The sequence below is a fragment of the Aquarana catesbeiana genome, linkage group LG02, assembly GCF_042186555.1.
Source record: "Aquarana catesbeiana isolate 2022-GZ linkage group LG02, ASM4218655v1, whole genome shotgun sequence".
Lineage (NCBI taxonomy): Eukaryota > Metazoa > Chordata > Amphibia > Anura > Ranidae > Aquarana > Aquarana catesbeiana.
The window spans coordinates 287,429,659-287,448,834 of record NC_133325.1 but is presented as its reverse complement, the minus strand read 5'-3'; the positions used below and the strand labels follow the sequence as shown (position 1 = coordinate 287,448,834).

Here is a 19,176-nt window from a genome sequence, read left to right as displayed (position 1 = left end):
AAGAGTGCACCTATCCCTGAGAGACAAGGTTGTGTTATAATAATTTAAGAGTGGCTATCCAGATTCTTTTAAATGGCTACTTTGAATTGGTTCTCCTAAAAAATGCAGATTTAAAACAGATTTCTCAAAAATGAAATCATTTAAAAAATAAAATATTCAAAGAAAATTAGGCACTAGTATGCATATGTAGTAATCCAAATCCTAAAGTGGTAATAAACCCCCCCCCCAAAAAAAAATGTATTATATTGCAGCTTACCGATTCTTAAATGTGGTGGATACATTCTGTGACAGGAGTCACTTTTGGGTGCAGGGTGACCAAGAAAATAATGTACCTTGTATCTGCCATATTAGAAATAGTGGCTGATTCAGAATGCTGGGGCAAATACTGTTAGGAGATGCTGATGTCAATTCCTGCCACCTGTCTCTGTCCGTGTCTGCTATAATGTAAATTAGTCTAGTATGACTTGTCACAGCTTTTAAAGAGTCTTTTCATCAAGTGTGCTAATTAACCCTGCAATTGTGTTGAGATGTATGATAATGTGTATTGTATAGTTGGTGAGCTAGGAGACATGAAGTCTGTCCTAGGGGTCATGTCTCTGAGTCACCTAGGCTGTCTAAAGGATTAGATAATTAGCTCATGTTAATTAGGTGTCTGCTTACAGGTTGTATTTTCATCCTGCTGTATATATTTGTGTGAGATCTCAAAATAAAGATTCAGTCCTGTTTGAACCACAAGACAGAGCCTCGTCTCGTACTTGGGGGATTTTATTCATTTATGTAAAACCCTTGTCCCAAAAGCAAAAAAAACTGTTGATGTAACTGCATAAAAAAATGGGAACTGGAATTCTAATTATTTTTTTTTAGTCAAGTTCATCTAAAGCTGCTAGTGCATCTAACACTACCCTATTCCAGATTGACAATGCCGCTGTCCTAAGGTGTCTACTTTATCCAGAGTGGAGATACCATAAGACAGAAAATGTGTTACTGGCCAGACCATCAGACAAAAATAAAGGAGAAAAGCCTAAAAAAGGAAAACAAATATAGCCACCACACCACAAAGACTGGTAAGCTGCAACCCAGCCCCCCCCCCCCCGTTTTACTCACCTGAGCCCGTTCACTCCCACAGCAGAGACGTGCTCTACCTCTCTGCCAGTTGGCCAGTTGGCTCTTGATTGGATAGATTGATAGCACCGCAGCCATTGGCTCCCGCTGCAGTCAATCAAATCCACTGACACAGGCGCCGGGGGCGGGGCCAAGTCCTGTATTCTGTGTGAATGGACACAGAAGCAGGACTCGGGAGAATACCCTATAGGTAAAAGTCCCAATCAGAGGTTTATAACCACTTTAAAACCCATTGAAAATCTGTGGAATGACTTGAAGACTGCAGTCCACAAACGGTCGCCATGAAATTTGACTGAACTTGAGCAGTTCTGCAAAGAAGAGTGGGCAAATATTGCAAAGTCTAGATGTGCAAAGTTAGTAGAGACATATCCCAGCAGACTAAAGGGTGTAATTAAAGCAAAAGGTGGTTCAGCAAAATACTGACATGTGGGCGTGATCCTTTTTTCAACTCAGTGATTCTGTTTTTGAATTTTTTTTATTTTTTTCTGACATGTTGGTGTTATATCTTACAGCTGGGTAAAACAAAAACTGTGTCTGTCTTTATGCTGCAAAACAACAAAATGTGATAATTTTTAAGGGGGGGTGATTCTTTTCTATACCCAATGTGTGTGAAATGAATGTGTAGTTAGTAACTCTATAGTAAATTAATGTTTGTTTGTGTCAGAATATTCTGAGGCATCAGCAGACATATTAATCCTGCTGAGCTGTATTAAAGTGAGAGAGAAAAAAGATGTGATATCTGGGGGTTTTGGAGCTTCGTCAGAGAGAATGAATTAACACGATAAAAATAGGGTGATAATCACAAACAGAAACCATGGAAAGCACAAGAAAGCTTGGGAAATGAAATGTGAGCATTACAGTTGCTTCTCACAGTACAAGTTATTAAAAAACAAATTCCAATGAATACATTGACTTACAGATCAAAAACGACTGACATACCTGAAGGTTTATCCCCATTGCAGTTGATAATATTTGGATTTGCTTGATGCACCAAAATAATTTTTACTAGGCTTGTCTGTTAAAATATAAATGTTCACGTTTTATGTTTGAATATTACATTGTTGGGCTACAAAAACACCGGCAGAATAAATATAGCAGCAATAAATTACAAGTTATAGAAGAGATGACCAGCATACCACTCTCCATTTGTCTTGACACTTGGTCTCAAGCTATGTTGTGTTTTATCAACATGCATGGCATAAAACAAGGTAATATGTATTTAAGACACACTTTGCACACTTTTAAAGCTGTGTGTTTGTCTACCTAGTATCTAATATCATTATTTGCATTCCCGTATGTTAGCATTTTCCTTTATTTGCTGTTACAGTGACAATGGTTTTATCAGGAAGGAAGTAATGGAAAGTCTGCACTGGGGACACAGGAATAAAAAGCTGGGTTCTATGCTATTAAAATGCATTTGCATACCGTATTAAAAAGCATTTTTATTTCTGTCTGTGCTGTTTCAGATTTTCTCCTACTTCCTGTCTGGTGAATCTATTGTCACGCGGACAGTAGGAAAGCTCTCTAATGGAGCCCCAGATAGCAAAAAAAAACAGAAAGAGGTTCTAATCCTTCTCCACTCTAAAACTATTGAAAAAAGTTCTGTCTGGTAATACACTAAATAACACAGGACTACATGATCATTCTTGACAACAATTTTGGTATTAATACAGTATGCATTAATGCAGCAGTCCAGTCCCTGTGTAGATAGCTCCAGTAATAATCTTATCTCAGCTAGGAAATCCATTCTTGGTGATTGATTCTTCTTTTAACTGGTTGGCCTGGGCTGTCAGCACACGTTAGGAGCATTCCACAGACTTGATTCCCTGATCCAACTGATATCAGCCATTTAGGGTAATGATGACGTTATGTTTATAACTGGATGTTGCCTACGGTATCTCACAAAAGTGAGTACACCCCTCACATTTTTGTAAATATTTTATTATATCTTTTCCAGTGACAACACTGAAGAAACAACACTTTGCTACAATGTAAAGTAGTCAGTGTACAGCTTGTATAACAGTGTAAATTTGCTCTCCCCTCAAAATAACTCAACACACAGCCATTAATGTCTAAACTGCTGGCAACAAAAGTGGGTACACCCCTAAGTGAAAATGTCCAAATTGGTCCCAAAGTGTCAATATTTTGTGTGGCCAGAGGATGTCAGTAAATGTGGCATTCATGGTTCCCTCAATAAACTGTAGCTCCCCAGTGCCGGCAGCACTCATGCAGCCCCAGACTATGACACTCCAACCATCATGCTTGACTGGAGGCAAAACACACTTGTTTTTGTACTCCTTACCTGGTTGCCAACACAGACGTTTGACACCATCTGAACCAAATAAGTTTATCTTGGTCTCATCAGACCCCAGGACATGGTTCCATGTCCTTAGTCTGCTTGTCTTCAGCAAAATTGTTTGCGGGTTTTCTTGTGTATCATCTTTAGAAGAGGCTTCCTTCTGGGATGACAACCATTCTGACCAGTTTGATGCAGTGTGCGCGTATGGCATGAGCATTGACAGGCTGACTCCCCACCCCTTCAACCTATGTAGCAATGCTGGCAGCACTCATACATCTATTTCCCAAAGACAACTCTGGATATGATGCTGAGCACGTGCACTTAACCTCTTTGGTCGACCATGGCGGGGACTGTTCTGAATGGAACCTGCAAAGGTGGGGGACTCGAGTCACATGACTTGACTCGAGTCAGACTCGAGTCACCTGTTTGAGGACTTGCGACTTGCTTGACAAAATTAAATAAATGACTCGACTTGACTTTGACTTGTCACTAATGACTTGCGACTTGACTTTGACTTGGGTTATTTGACTTGCAATGACTTGGCACCACCAGTGCTGTGTCTTGGCCTAGGCAAAAGCCGCCCCCCCCCCCCCCCACAAAAGAAAGCTCCCCCCGAGTCCCGGCTTCAGGGTAGATCAGTATTTTGACTTAATTTGTAACTTGACCAAAATAAATGACTTGACTTGACTTGCTTGACTTCTAGCAGGGACTCGACTTGACTTGCTTGCTTTTCGCCACAGTAACTTGGGACTTGCTTGTGACTTGAAGGTTAAGACTTGAGACTTGCTTGTGACTTGCACATGTGTGACTTACTCCCATCACTGGGAACCTGTCCTGTTAAACCGATGAATGGTCTTGGCCACCGTGCTACAGCTCAGTTTCAGGGTCATGGCAATCTTCTTATAGCTTATGCCATCTTTATGTAGAGCAACAATTCTTTTTTTTCAGATCATTTAGAGAGTTTATTTGCTATGAGTTGCCATGTTGAACTTCCAGTGACCAGTATGAGAGAGTGAGAGCGATAACACCAAATTTAACACACCTGCTCCCCATTCACACCTGAGACCTTGTAACACTAATGAGCCACATGACACCGGGGAGGGAAAATGGCTAATTGGGCCCAATTTGGACATTTTCACTTAGGGATGTACTCACTTTTGTTGCCAGTGGTTTAGACATTAATGGCTGTGTGTTGAGTTATTTTGAGGGGACAGCAAATTTACACTGTTATACAAGCTGTACACTCACTACTTTACATTGTAGCAAAGCGTAATTTCTTCAGTGTTGTCACATGAAAAGATATAATAAAATATTTACAAAAATGTGAGGGGTGTACTCACTTTTGTGAGATACTGTAGTCATTTTTGTCTATGGCTAGTCTGCAGTGCTGGCACAATGTAAAGATCAACCAAATTACTTCTACCATCACTCTCTGAAAACACACTACACAATCCAATACATGCAATACATACATGATCGTATTAAAGTTAGAAACACTTATTTCGAACACAACACATTTAAACTGTGGTTATTGAAAGTCTGACTCTACATTATTTATTATTGTATTTATTTATTAAAGGTACTTATATAGCACTATCAATTTATGCAGCATTGTACATTCATATCAGTCCCCACCCTCAAGTAGCTTACAATCTAAGGTCCCCAACTCACAGTCATATATATTTTAGGGCCAATTTAGAGAGGAGCCAATTAACCTACCGGCATGTCTTTGGAGTAATAAAATGTGTTACAATCTGTAAAATTTAGTAGTGTAAATTAAAAACTAATGTGCAAAATACAGAGGCTCATTTTATCCAAATTGGCATCTGATATGTTATACCAACTCATATTCTGCTGTTAAACTGAAGAGGGCAAAATCTGGTGCAGCTCTGCATAGAAACCAATCAGCTTCCAGGTTTTTTAACCAAACCTTAGTTGAACAAGCTGAACAACACACTGAGCAGTTACCTAAGGCCTGATTCACTCCTATGAATTTTTAGTGCTTTTTGCATTTTGCATATTTGCACTACAGTCCATTTAACATGGTTTCCTATGGAACACGTTCTGTAGTGCAAATCTGCAAAATGCAAAAAGGTGTGAATGAGGTGTGAATCAGGCCTAAGATCTCTAAATGTCTTAGATGAGCTTCTCTGTATGTATTATGGACTTTGTACAAAATCAAGACACTTTTAATCATATTACTGAATACCAGCTGGCAACTGTTTTTTTTTTTTAATAATTGACCAATTAGGACTTTGTTATTAATTACATGAAATATCACAGCCAAAAGCAAGATCTTTGGGGTGATTTCAACACATTACCTGTCCATATTTTGCAGCCAAATGAAGAGGAGTCCAGTACTGGTTATCCTGAGCATCTGGATCAGCATTGTGCTCTAATAGCTGGCAAGCAACATCTTTATAGCCACCAGCACAGGCTATGTGAAGCTGTTGAAACATGTGTGGTAGTTATAAAAAACAGTTTTGTATAATTATACAAATTAAAAATATACAGATCAAAAAAAAAATCCTCTACAAAAGCTGGTTACATAGTAAAACAGATATGTGTCTACTTCATGCGACTGCTTTGTATATAAAAGTCTTGTCCATATATCAATACCAACTCCTGTAAGTGTGATTTTTCAGATAAAGTAGTAATAACATAGCTCTCCTGTTCCTGCATTGGAATACAACATGTCATCAGCAGATGGCGCTGCAATTGATGGTAATTGTAGCTCCTATACTATATTTTTTATGGGCTGGAAATCCCCATTATCCAATGTAATACACACCTATATGCGTGGTCTTAATACTTCAGTGTAACTGGTACATTAAACCAATTACTTCAATTGAATTTGTATAAGCACTTATAAACTAGCAGCTGAATTCAATATATGGACACTACTGTTGACTAAGATGACATTACTGTGAAATGCAGACTCTAGTAATTTAACAGAGCAATTTAACAGATAGCAAATGTGACAGGCATTCTTATCCCATTGTTATAAATAGAGCTTTTTATTTTATCCACAGTCTGCATGTACAGGAAAAGAACAGATGCTTATTCATTGCATGGTAGTTAGTTAAAATCCCAATAACAGCTGTCCCAGCTCTCCATTGAAAAGCAGCACTGTAGGTAGAAACAATCGGCACAGAATGAGTAGTGGATGAACCAAGCATGACACCAGTTACAGCTTAGCTAACCCCATGCAGGACTCCCCTCTTACTGACAATTTATTTTAAGCCTTAATACTGTGTGGGAGTTAAATTATTACACAAATTGCTTCTTGATATGTGACAATGTCTAACAAAAAAGCTGCTTGATGAATATAAAGCTTCAGAAGGAAATCTTCATGTATGCTGAATTTATAGAAAATCTTACAAGAGTCACGCCATCTTCATTTTTCTCATTAACGCTTCCCCCAGCAGCCAGCAGCTGCTTCACATCAGATAACATCACTGCTGCTCTCTGGGTCCTTATCTGTCGCAATGAGGTCAGATCAACACCTACAGAAGAAAACAAGTACATATGATTCCAAGAGAATTGGGAAATAAATCCAATCAAATCTATAGCCCAGGTTTTAATGAAACTGATTGGAGGCATACATGATAAAGGAAAGTCAGCCTTTATGAAACAACCTAGCCAACAGAAGTTTTCTCATATCTACATTTATCCAACATAATACATTAATGCAGTTATAATTAGGTCACCAATATCACTGGATTATTGTTGCCTAATAATGCCAATATAAACAACTGGGGCTATCTATTGGATCCCACAGATCTTGTCAGTTATATCCAGTAACTTGGTTTTGGTGGGAAACCTGTTGACCAGATTGTATTTTTAGGGGGGCTGATAACCTATTGTTTCACTAAGGTAAGAGTGATAATAGTTGGGTTTCAATTCTAATAAAAATGCTCAAAGTATATAATCTGTTGGGAGGGTGAGATGTACTTTGGAGACCAGATAGTTTTCTGACTGCAGTAAGATGTTAAAGCAGAACTTAACTGTATATGAGCACCACAAACTGAAAATGCTATTTAATTCATTTTAATAATCAGTGCAAACTCACCCATTTATCCATGTCTACATTCTTTATTTTGTTGAGAAGTCCCTTTGAATCAACCCCTGTATACATGTATACCTCCCAATAGTCCCAGATTGGGTGGGACTTTCCCGCCTTTATACTTCTGTCCCACTGTACAAGGTCTTTGTCCCGCATCACTGCATGAGTTGATTATATTGTAACTTTCAGCGCAAGTCTTAACATCAAGCACAGCCAGGGATTGGCCAGAAAACCCGCTGGGTGTGCTCTGTGCAGCTGCAGCTGTCAGATTCAAGCCGTGATGTTGGGTATGGGCAGGACTGCTACTCATTTGTCAAGCAATCAGCAGTATAGGAAAACAGGCCATGCATTCACTCACAGCACGGCTTCTGAGGTTAAAACGTTAAAAGTAACATCTTTCCCCCACTATAGCATGCTCTGCACTGAGAGCTGAGACAAGTGCTGGTCTGGCTGACTGCAGAATGATCGAGGGGAGGAGTTTTGTATGTGTGTGTTTTTTATGTGTGTGGTTTTGTATGTGTGTGTTTTGTATGTGTGTTTTGTATATGTGTGTATAGAGGTTATGGCTGAGGAGAGGTGCAATAGTGAGATGTGAATAGATGAATGGACTCTGTACCTAGCACTCTCTTGAACCCTGCATTCTTTGCATAACTTACTCCAGAACCCACATTTCTGTACGCAACACACTCCAGAACCCTGCACTCTGTACATAACACACTCCAGAACCCTGCACTTTGTATGTAACTGTGACAGACCTAACCAGGACAGAGGCTTTTGGAGGGGACTGAATGCTAGCCTCTTGCCTACCGATTATGGGCCCTGGCATTTGGGGGAACGGTGCTCTTTGTGAGCTATATGCCTGGGGATCCTTGAGGTAGCGTTACTTTAGATTCAGGTCCATGTTCCTCAAGACACACAGACTCTGGGGACCCTGGATATGCCATATTACAAATAGTGACTGATTCATACTATTGGAACACATACTGTTAGATGCTAATGTCATCAACTCCAGGCACCTGTCTGTTGTCTTCTATAATGTAAATGAGTCTAGTGTAGCTTCTCTTTCAGTCATTGTAGTCTGGGCTAATTAACCCTGCAATTGTATGAAGGAGTTCTGTGTTCAGATGTATGATAATGTCGGGAGGAGCGGCGTGCTGACGTCACCACATACCGTGCTATTCCCGGAAGCAACTAGCAGCTATTGAAAGCCGGCCGACTCGTTTTTACACTTTGAAAACACTATATATCCACAGCAAAAATGTAAGTGCAATACTGTTTATTTTTAATAAATGTTTTTAAACAAATTTACACTATGGAAGCCTTTATGTTCTTTCATGGGGAATGATTGAACATTATTTCGTACAGAGGATACCCTGATTAGAGAGTCCGGGAACATCTAGCTATCCAAGCACAAAGATCCAGGGCTGGGGATAAAAGCCACAGGCATTTACGATCTCCTTAAACAAGAGATCTGAGAAGCTGGTAAACGGCAGTAGTATTATTGGTGGAGGAACTTTCCTATCGCACTTCATCACATCCTCTTTGGTGCTGTAGCCGTATGTCACTATTGAATAGAGGATTGAGGAATTGTCACCTGCTATCATCACCTGGAATACAATTAAGAACTGCTTATTCAGTGGAACTTCTTTTTAAACAGCCCGTCTGAGTGGAGTAAATCTTTTTTGGAGAACTGTTGCCAAAATAATTTTTCTTCGAATTTTTTATTTATATTATTACACATTTCATTTGTGGTTTCCGTACAATTTATGTATTAGTTAGCTATATCACTTATATGTTACAATATTTTTTGATCACCATAATCATACAGCGCAGCTTTCTTTGTTGTATGATAATGTGTATTGTATAGTCTGTGAGCTAGGAGACGTGAAGTCTGTCCTAAAGGTCATGTCTCTGAGTCACCTAGGCTGTCTAAAGGATTAGATAATTAGCTCATGTTAATTAGGTTTCTGGTGAGAGGTTGTATTTTCACCCTGCTGTATACATTTGTGTGAGATCTCAAAATAGAGTTCATTTCTGTTTGACCCTCAACACAGAGCCTCATCTCGTACTTGGGGGAAGAATTATTCATATGGGTTTCTTGTTCGGCTGGTTGGAGTGTTCCGTAGCTGCCTTTGTGTTCGGGAATGGAATGTCCTAAACGACTTTAACCCCTTTCATACTCGGGGTGTCGTTACAGTAACGCACTCCAGAACCCTGCACTCTATACATAATGCAAGCCAGAACCCTGCACTCTGTACACAACGCACTCCAGAATCCTGCACTCTGTATGTAACTCACTCCGGAACCCTACACTCTGTGCCTAGCACTCTCCTGCACTCTGTACATATTGCACTACAAAACCCTGCACCCTGTACATAACATACCCCAGAGCCCTGCACATGGTACATAGCACACTCCAGAACCAATCTTCCTGTACATAACGCACTCCAGAACCCCACACTCTGTATCTAGCACTCTCCTAAACTCTGTACCCATTAAGCCCCTCGCACTGTTAAGAGTTCGGCACACCAACTTTTGCCAAGATATAGTGCACTGCCAGTCGCTTCCTCCCGTAAGTGTCCATCATTCGGAAGTTTAAAAGTTGGGAGTTATGTACATGTAGTAAAGGTCTTGCACATTTCATTTGAATGCCACACATGGAATGGTTGTCACAAAATTTCTGCCCTGTACTGCAATATTCAATTGTCTTAAGTAAATGTGTAACACGTTTACCCTTACAGTACATCCAGCAGCTATTCCCTTACTACTGTTGTGTAACTGACCTACTATACACTTGTTGATTAATGCTTCCAATATTCTTTATCCTCTGAAGAAAATGATTAGAAAGTTGACATACAATGACCTTACATGTCTTTGAAAAAGGAGAGTGTATTGACAGATTTGAATATTTATTATAGTTAATGCTCTGAAACAGGAATTATTCCCTTTCCTATGGAGAGAAGTCAACAAAGCCTTTATCTGACCCAACTGGGAAAAAGATTGCTGCAACTGCAACAGTACATGATTCATTCAGAGATGAGCAGATATCTCACCACCTGTCATTCTTGGTGAGACATCTGCAATAATGTACAGTCTGGCAAAAAAGTATTTAGTCAGCCACCAATTGTGCAAGTTCTCACACTTAAAAAGATGAGAGAGGCCTGTAATTGTCATCATGGGTATACCTCAACTATGAGAGACAAAATGTGGAAACAAATCCAGACAATCACATTGTCTGATTTTTGAATGAATTTATTTGCAAATTATGGTGGAAAATAAGTATTTGGTCACCTACAAACAAGCAAGATTTCTGGCTCTCACAGAGACATGTGTCCGACTTTCAATGAACGGGGATCCGACTTGGATCCCCGCCACTGTGTTTGGTATGAATCTTTAGGGGGAACTCTGCGCCAAATTTTAAATAAAAAACCGGCATGGGTTCCCCCTCCAGGAGCATACCAGGCCCTTGGGTCTGGTATGGACCTTGAGGGGAACCCCCTACGCCGAAAAAACGGCGTGGGGGGTCCCCCCCAATCCATACCAGACCCTTATCCGAGCACGCAGCCCGGCCGGACAGGAATGGGAGTGGGGACGAGCGAGCGCCCCCCCCCCTCCTGAACCGTACCAGGCCGCATGCCCTCAACATGAAGGGTTTGTGCCTTGGGGGAGGGGGCGCGTTGCGGGCCCCCCCCAAAGCACCTTGTCCCCATGTTGATGAGGACAAGGGCCTCTTCCCGACAACCCTGGCCATTGGTTGTCGGGGTCTGCGGGCGGAGGGCTTATCAGAATCTGGGAGCCCCCTTTAATAAGGGGGCCCCCAGATCCCGGCCCCCCACCCTATGTGAATGAGTATGGGGTACATCGTACCCCTACCCATTCACCTAGGGAAAAAGTGTCAATTTAAAAAAAAACACTACATAGATTTTTAAAGTATTTTATTAGACAGCTCCGGGGGTCTTCTTCCGACTTCGGGGGTCTCTCCGGTTCTTCTCCACGCTCTCCGGATCTTCCTCCGGGCTCCTCCACTCTCTTCTGCCGCTCTTTTGCTAAAGCGGAGGAGCCCGGTCTTCCGTCTTCTGCCCTCTCCTCTTCTTCTGATGTTGACACGACGCTCTCTCCGGCTAGAATGCTCTCTGTGCGCTCCGCTCTGACTTATATAGGCGGTGACCCCGCCCCCTTATGCCGTCACAGTCCCTGGGCATGCTGGGACTATGACTGCATAAGGGGGCGTGGTCATTGGGTGATGACCACGCCCCCTAAAACGTCACAGTCCCAGCATGCCCAGGGACTGTGATGGCATAAGGGGGCGTGGTCACCACCTATATAAGTCAGAGCGGAGCGCTCAGAGTGCATTCCAGCCCCAGAGAGCATCGTGTCAACATCAGGAGAAGAGGGCAGAAGGCAGAAGATTGAAGACCGGGCTCCTTCGCTATAGCAAAAGAGCGGCAAAAGAGCAGAAAATAGCGGAGGAGCCCGGCAGAAGATCCGGAGAGCGCGGAGAAGAACCGGAGAGACCCCCGAAGAGAAGAAGGCAGCAGACCGGGCTCCTCCGCTATAGCAAAAGAGCGGCAAAAGAGCAGAAAATAGCGGAGGAGCCCGGCAGAAGACCCGGAGAGCGCGGAGAAGAACCGGAGAGACCCCGAAGTCGGAAGAAGACCCCCGGAGCTGTCTAATAAATTACTTTAAAAATCTGTGTAGTGTTTTTTTTTAAATTGACACTTTCCCTAGGTGAATGGGTAGGGGTTCGATGTACCCCATACTCATTCACATAGGGTGGGGGTCTGGGGGCCCTCTTATTAAAGGGGGCTCCCGGATTCCGATAAGCCCACAGACCCCGACAACCAACGGCCAGGGTTGTCGGGAAGAGGCCCTTATCCTCATCAACATGGGGACAAGGTGCTTTGGGGTGGGGGGGGAGCAGCGCGCCCCCCTTCCCCAAGGCACCAACCCCCCCATGTTGAGGGCATGCGGCCTGGTACGGTTCAGGATGGGGGGGGCGCTGGCTCGTCCCCCACCCCCATTCCTGTCCGGCCGGGCTGCCTGCTCGGATAAGGGTCTGGTATGGATTGGGGGACCCCCCACGCCGCTTTTCCGGCGTAGGGGGTTCCCCTCAAGGTCCATACCAGACCCAAGGGCCTGGTATGCTCTTGGAGGGGGAACCCATGCCGGATTTTTATTTAAAATTTGGCGCGGAGTTCCCCCTCAAGATCATCTGAGCACAAGTCGCATGCCGAAGTCGGATCATGCGAGACGGCGATCCGACTTTGATCCGACTTCAATGATAGTCAATAGGCTGAAGTCGGATCAAAGTCGGATCAAAGTAGTACAGGGAGTACGCTCTGAAGTCGGAGCGACTTCAGTAGTGTCTATTAAGACGCTCCCATTCACTTAAATGTGAATCTCTTTCTGGGGCGACTTGAGGGCGTACAAGTCGGATCCCAAGTCGTCCCAGTGTGAACCGACCCTAAGAGGCTCCTCTGTCCTCCACTCATTACCTGTATTAATGGCACCTGTTTGAACTTGTTATCAGTATAAAAGACACCTGTCCACAACCTCAAACAGTCACACTCCAAACTCCACTATGGTGAAAACCAAAGAGCTGTCAAAGGACACCAGAAACAAAATTGTAGACCTGCACCAGGCTGGGAAGACTGAATCTGCAATAGGCAAGCAGCTTGGTGTGAAGAAATCAACTGTGGGAGCAATAATTAGAAAATGGAAGACATACAAGACCACTGATAATCTCCCTCGATATGGGGCACCACACAAGAGCTCACCCCGTGGGGTCAAAATGATCACAAGAACGGTGAGCAAAAATCCCAGAACCACACAGGGGGACCTAGTGAATGACCTGCAGAGAGCTGGGACCAATGTAACAAAGGCTACCATCAGTAACACACTATGCCGCCAGGGACTCAGATCCTGCAGTGCCAGACATGTCCCCCTGCTTAAGCCAGTACATGTCAAGGCCCATCTGAGGTTTGCTAGAGAGCATTTGGATGATCCAGAAGAGGATTGGGAGAATGTCATATGGTCAGATGAAACCAAAGTAGAACTGTTTGGTAGAAACCCAACCCGACATGTTTGGAGGAGAGAGAATGCTGAGTTGCAACCAAAGAACACCATACCTGGGCCATGTATCATGCGATTTTGATGCAAACCTCCTCTCATCAGCAAGGGCATTGAAGATGAAACGTGGCTGGGTCTTTCAGCCTGAAAATGATCCCAAACACACAGCCCGGGCAACGAAGGAGTGGCTTCATAAGAAGCATTTCAAGGTCCTGGAATGGCCTAGCTAGTCTCCAGATCTCAACCCCATAGAAAACCTTTGGAGGGAGTTGAAAGTCTGTGTTGCCCAGCGACAGCCCCAAAACATCACTGCTCTAGAGGAGATCTGCATGGAGGAATGGGCCAACATACCAGCAACAGTGTGTGACAACCTTGTGAAGACTTACAGAAAACGTTTGACCTCTGTCATTGCCAACAAAGGATATATAACAACGTATTGAGATGAACTTTTGATATTGACCAAATACTTATTTTCCACCATAATTTGCAAATAAATTCTTTCAAAAATCAGACAATGTGGTTGTCTGGATTTGTTTGCACATTTTGTCTCTCATAGTTGAGGTATACCAATGACGACAATTACAGGCCTCTCTCATCTTTTTAAGTGGGAGAACTTGCACAATTGTTGGCTGACTAAATACTTTTTTGCCCCACTGTATATGGCCAGCCTTAAGAGGAAGTCTACACACTGAGGAGCTAGGGGAGGGAGCAGATTACATGCCATATAGCCACAATCCATCTGCACAATGGATGATGTTTAACGTAATTTTATAACAGACATAACATATAAGCAAATTCCTGTGATTATTATTACATTATAACCAGTGTAGTTCTTAAACTCTTCCAACATATTGTGTATTTCTCCTACATACAAATGCCTTTTAGCATCTGTCAGACGTGATGAATTACCGCCCCTCCTCAGAGACATTGTCTGCAGGCTCTAGGACCTTGGCTTCTTGAGCAGTCATGGTTTAGGTTTTTGATTATCTGTAAAAAGGCCTCTAACGGTCCTCCAAGGAATGCAGCCACAACTTCTGTTTTAAAATGTAAATGTGTTTTTGTGTCATTTAACCACTTCATAGCCAAGTCATGCCAGCCCAATTTAAGTATCTCATTATTATAACTATTATTATACCCTTAAATTAAGGGCTATGTTGCCCATGAGGCAAGGTAAAAATCTTGTTTTAGGCAGCACCTCTTCAATCTTTGTAGTGACAGCAAAATTTTGCCCTGTGACATTAAGAGAGCTTTAGCAGTGACACATGATTTTTTTTATTAAACAGTAATACACCTGCTTGGACCAGCGGATAAAAATTGACTAGTAGTTTGCTGTGGCTGTCCACAGATGTAAAACTGTCCTGCCACCAGTCAATTTCTATTAAGCTCTCATTATGATTGAAGAGAAGATGATACACAAACTGGAAGTTTAAAATCAGTAAAAAGTGGCAAAAATTTACTAGAGAAAAAAGTACAGGCAGGTATTTTACTATATGAATTAAAAGAGAAGTATGGGGTTTATTTTTATTTTTTTAATCATACTTACTTAGGTGGACCAATGCTGCATCTCTCCCCCGCAGGCTCTAACACTGAGAACCATGCGATCAAACATCGGCAAAAATGTAGCCAACAGCAGGATAATTTAAATAGTAAGACTGAGCCTCAATTCGATAGGGACAGAAATCACAGGTTGGGGCTTTACTACAAGAATGTAAATACTTTAGATGATACAGCAGTGAAAACCTGGCCAGCAGCAGGACAGTTTTATTCAGGGATTGTAGGCCTAACTGGTGTATGCCTAACTTTTATTTTATCTATTGGGACAGGGGGTGCAATGAATGTGAATGATATAATGTGAGGTGGTTTTGGTGCTCACTGTTACTGCAGTTAGCTTTTTTTTCTTTCCAAATGATGTTGTGCAAACACAAGGCAACTCCAAGAACAGATGGCCATTAACAAGGCAATGCTCTGCTTTGAGCACCCCAAACTAAAAATACAGAGCCTTATCGGCATAAAATAAAAATGAAAAAAAGGCATAAAACACAAACCTTTATTTTAATAAAGGGTATATCTGATTAGGAACCAGGTATCCTGTACGCATATAGAAGGCACGGGATAGGATTATATTGGTTTAGACAGCGGCAGGGGTAGTCACTTCCCTGTGAGTATTCCACAATAGTAACAGGTGTTTCTCGTGTCCTGGAGAGCCGCCTTTGGCATCTCTGATCCACCTGTAACTTCATCCTGGATAAACAACTCTATTTTCCAATCTGCTTTCGAGTATAACCCTCCAACTTTCTTCAGGCGCTCCCCCTGGATTATACTTATTTTAAATTGTCTCTTGTATGCCCTCTGCAGTCATAGATACGGTGTGACCCAATTGGCCCCTGGTTTGGGGTGCCCCTCGCCTGGCCTCGCCTTGGGTGTCTGGCCCTCAGAGATCTTTATTGTTGCTACAGGCTCATGCCATTCCCTGAGGAATCCAATATCTTGGCAAAACATGTAGGAATTGAGCACCTGTTTTGAAGGCCCTCCTCACCAGGCCTACTCCATTGTATTTGCTCTGTATCAATTTATGTGTGAACTGCACCCATCATTTTAATGACCTGCTTTTCTGCATAAGATAATATATGTTAATAAAGTATTTTTGTAATTTTATCCGAACACTCACTCCTCCTTTTTTCTGGCACCGTTATAATCCCTCTATACTCCCAAATTCCTAAATTCATCCTAACTATGTAATATACAGCAAAAACAAAAAAACAAACTCAGTTTACCTCAAAACAAAGGTCCTATCAATAAAAATAAAAAAAACAATATGATTCCTAGTTTCCTCCTATGCAGTTTTCAGCTTTCCCTAGCTTTTCCTGCAGAAGCTTTCAATTCACTGACACTATGGCTGCTCTGTGCACCCCTCCCCCTTTTGTAGTGATCAGGCTTGCACTTATTGATATTTTTAAGCCGGCTGACCATAGTTCAAAGGTTGTGAAATGCATTATAGTTTTACAAATTTCTCCTGGGAAAATCTGCACATAAATTTACCAGGAATGCGACTCTCTAACCTGCAGGTTTCACCTCAGACCCACGTTAGTGACCAATTCAAACCTTATTCCTTCTTAACACTGTTAACCGTTCGCAACCGAATTGAAGTCCATGGGACCCGAAAGTGAAAAATCAAAAGTGCCCATTTTGAAGGCTTATATGCAAATAATTGGGCATACAATGGTTATGGGGGTTTGGGTACAGCCCTTGGGGACGTGTATCAATGAAAAAACGTTTGTAAAAACATCATTTTTAAATGAGCAGTGATTTATTGATGCTTAAAGTGAAAGCATAAAAATGAAAAATTCCTTTCAATATAGTGCCGGGGGGTCCCCTTAGTCCACCTGTAAAGTGACACATATGTACTGTGTATAGAAGCTGTTGCATTTATAAAGCCCAAAAAATGACATTTTCCCTGCAAGCTTTCTTTATTTTGTAAGCAATGGCTTGGGGAGCCATTCTGTATGATGAGGCCATAATGTAGTGCACTAGGAACAAGATCAGTGATTTTTTTGATAAATTCTGGTGTCTCTACCACAGACTTCTGTAACGGGTGCAGAAAAATTGTTCTTTGGGTGTTGGTGACGCCTTCACACCGTAACACCATAGAGGTACTCTTGATGAAAGCAAGAATTAGCCTTGATGTCAAAAATTGCATGGATGTGCACCTGTCAAACAGGTGGGGAAAAATTATTCTTTGGGTGTCGGTGGGCTTTCACACTGTGAACCTATAGAGGTACTCTTGATGAAAGCAAGAATTGGCCTTGTTGTCAAAAATTGCAATGATATGCACCTGTCAAACAGGTGCGGAAAAATTGGTCAACACTAGGCAGCCTAGAAGTCCTGCAGAGATTCCACATCCCAAAAACACTTAATCGGCAACATCAGCATCAGGGGCTTCAAAGATGCTGCTAATCCAGGACTGATTCATTTTCATAAAAGTCAGATGGTCCATGGAGTCTGTGGACAGATGCATTCTATGGTCAGTAACAAAACCTCCTGCAGCACTAAATGCCTGTTGGTAAAGCACGCTGGATGCAGGGCAGCCCAACAGCTCAAAAGCATACTGGGCAAGTTCTGGCCTGAGCCTGTCGTTGTGCTATACTCACACAGATACTCGTTGACGGCCCTCTGCTGCATGTGCAGCTGCTGCAGCATTGCCAAAGTCAAGTTCCACCTGCTGGGCATGTGACAAATCAGGCGGTTTATGGGCAGGTGGAATTCTGGCTGAATTTCAGCCAACCAAGCACTGGCTGTGCAGGCCACCTAAAATAACTACAGACTCTTCTGGCCTGCTTTAGTAGATCTTCCAGCCTTGTGTACCTATTTAGGAAACGCTGCACCACCAAATTGAGGACATGTGCCAGGCATGGCACATGTGTCAACTTTCGCTGTCTAAGGGCGGACAGGAGGTTTGTGCAATTATCACAAACCATCATTCCTGGCTCCAGCCGGTGTGGTGTGAACCACCTCTGGGCCTGTCCCTGCAGAGCTGCAAGAATCTTTGCTCCGGTGTGGTTCCTGTCCCCTAGACACACCAGCTGAAGCACTGCATGACACCTTTTAGTCTGACTCATTGAATAGCCCCTTGAAAGGTTCATAGGACAATTCAGCAGAGGAGGGCATGGAGGAGGAGGAGGGGGTAGAGATGACAAATCTGGCATCATCACCAGCTGTATGTGGGGGCACAACAAGCTGCAGCACTGAGCCCTGTCCTACATCCTTCTGAGTTGCAAGCAGAATTACCCAGTGTGCTGTGAACTAAATATATCATCCCTGCCCATGCTTGCTGGACCACGTGTCAGCAGTAACGCGGACTTTGTGGCTGACTGCCTTGCCCAATGATGCCACAACATTGCCTTCCACATGATGGTAGAGAGCTGGAATGGCCTTATGTGAAAAGAAATAGCGACTGGGAACCTGCCATTGTGGTACAGCACATTCTGCAAATTCACGGAAGGGGGCAGAATACACTAGGCGGAAAGGCAGAAGTTGTAGAGCCAGCAGCCTTGACAAGCTTGCATTTGGATGCTGGGTATGTAGGTGGCAGGGACTGTATTTTTTTCTGCTGCAGCAGATCGGGCAGATACATTTGCTGGCTATAGTCTACAGCTGGTGGTGTGCTGCCGGCAGATGTGCTGCAAGGACCTGGGACACCCTGTGCTATACCATCATCCCTGTCAGTGGAGGCTGCTGAGAGGTCATGAGGTATAGCAGGGACCGACTTAGGTGTGTAAGGAGGAGGGACAGATTTGTGCCCCTTTCGTGTGGCTTTTAGGTGCTCTTGCCAACGGGCTGAGTGGTGGGAGGTTAAATGCCTTGTGAAGCATGTGGTACCCAATTGGTTGGTGTTTTTGCCACACTTGATGTGCTGGAGACAAAGTTTGCAAATAGCAACAGTGCGATCAGCTGCACATGTTTTAAAAAAGGCCCAGACAGCTGAGCTATGGGAAGTGGGCCAGGAAGTGGGCCAACAGCTCCAAAATGTGATGGAATAGGGTAGCTCCTCTCTACTCTTCCATGATGGCTGCCTCGTTGGGGTTGTGCCTCACCCTCACTTTCCTCCTCTGCTCTATCTGGC

General features: G+C 42.9%; 1 protein-coding gene across 5 annotated transcripts in view; it reads right to left on the bottom strand.

Moving 5' to 3' along the window:
* The window catches only part of MYO16 (myosin XVI), a 669,347-nt gene that overhangs the window by 417,194 nt on the left and 232,977 nt on the right, over positions 1 to 19,176 (bottom strand). For all 5 annotated transcript variants that reach the window (XM_073614485.1, XM_073614486.1, XM_073614487.1 and 2 more), the window contains exons 6-8: positions 6,803 to 6,927; positions 5,743 to 5,868; positions 2,062 to 2,137 (exon numbers count right to left, since the gene is read on the bottom strand). In XM_073614485.1, coding sequence (XP_073470586.1) covers positions 2,062 to 2,137; positions 5,743 to 5,868; positions 6,803 to 6,927 — 327 coding nt within the window. The remainder of the gene's footprint in view (positions 1 to 2,061; positions 2,138 to 5,742; positions 5,869 to 6,802; positions 6,928 to 19,176) is intronic.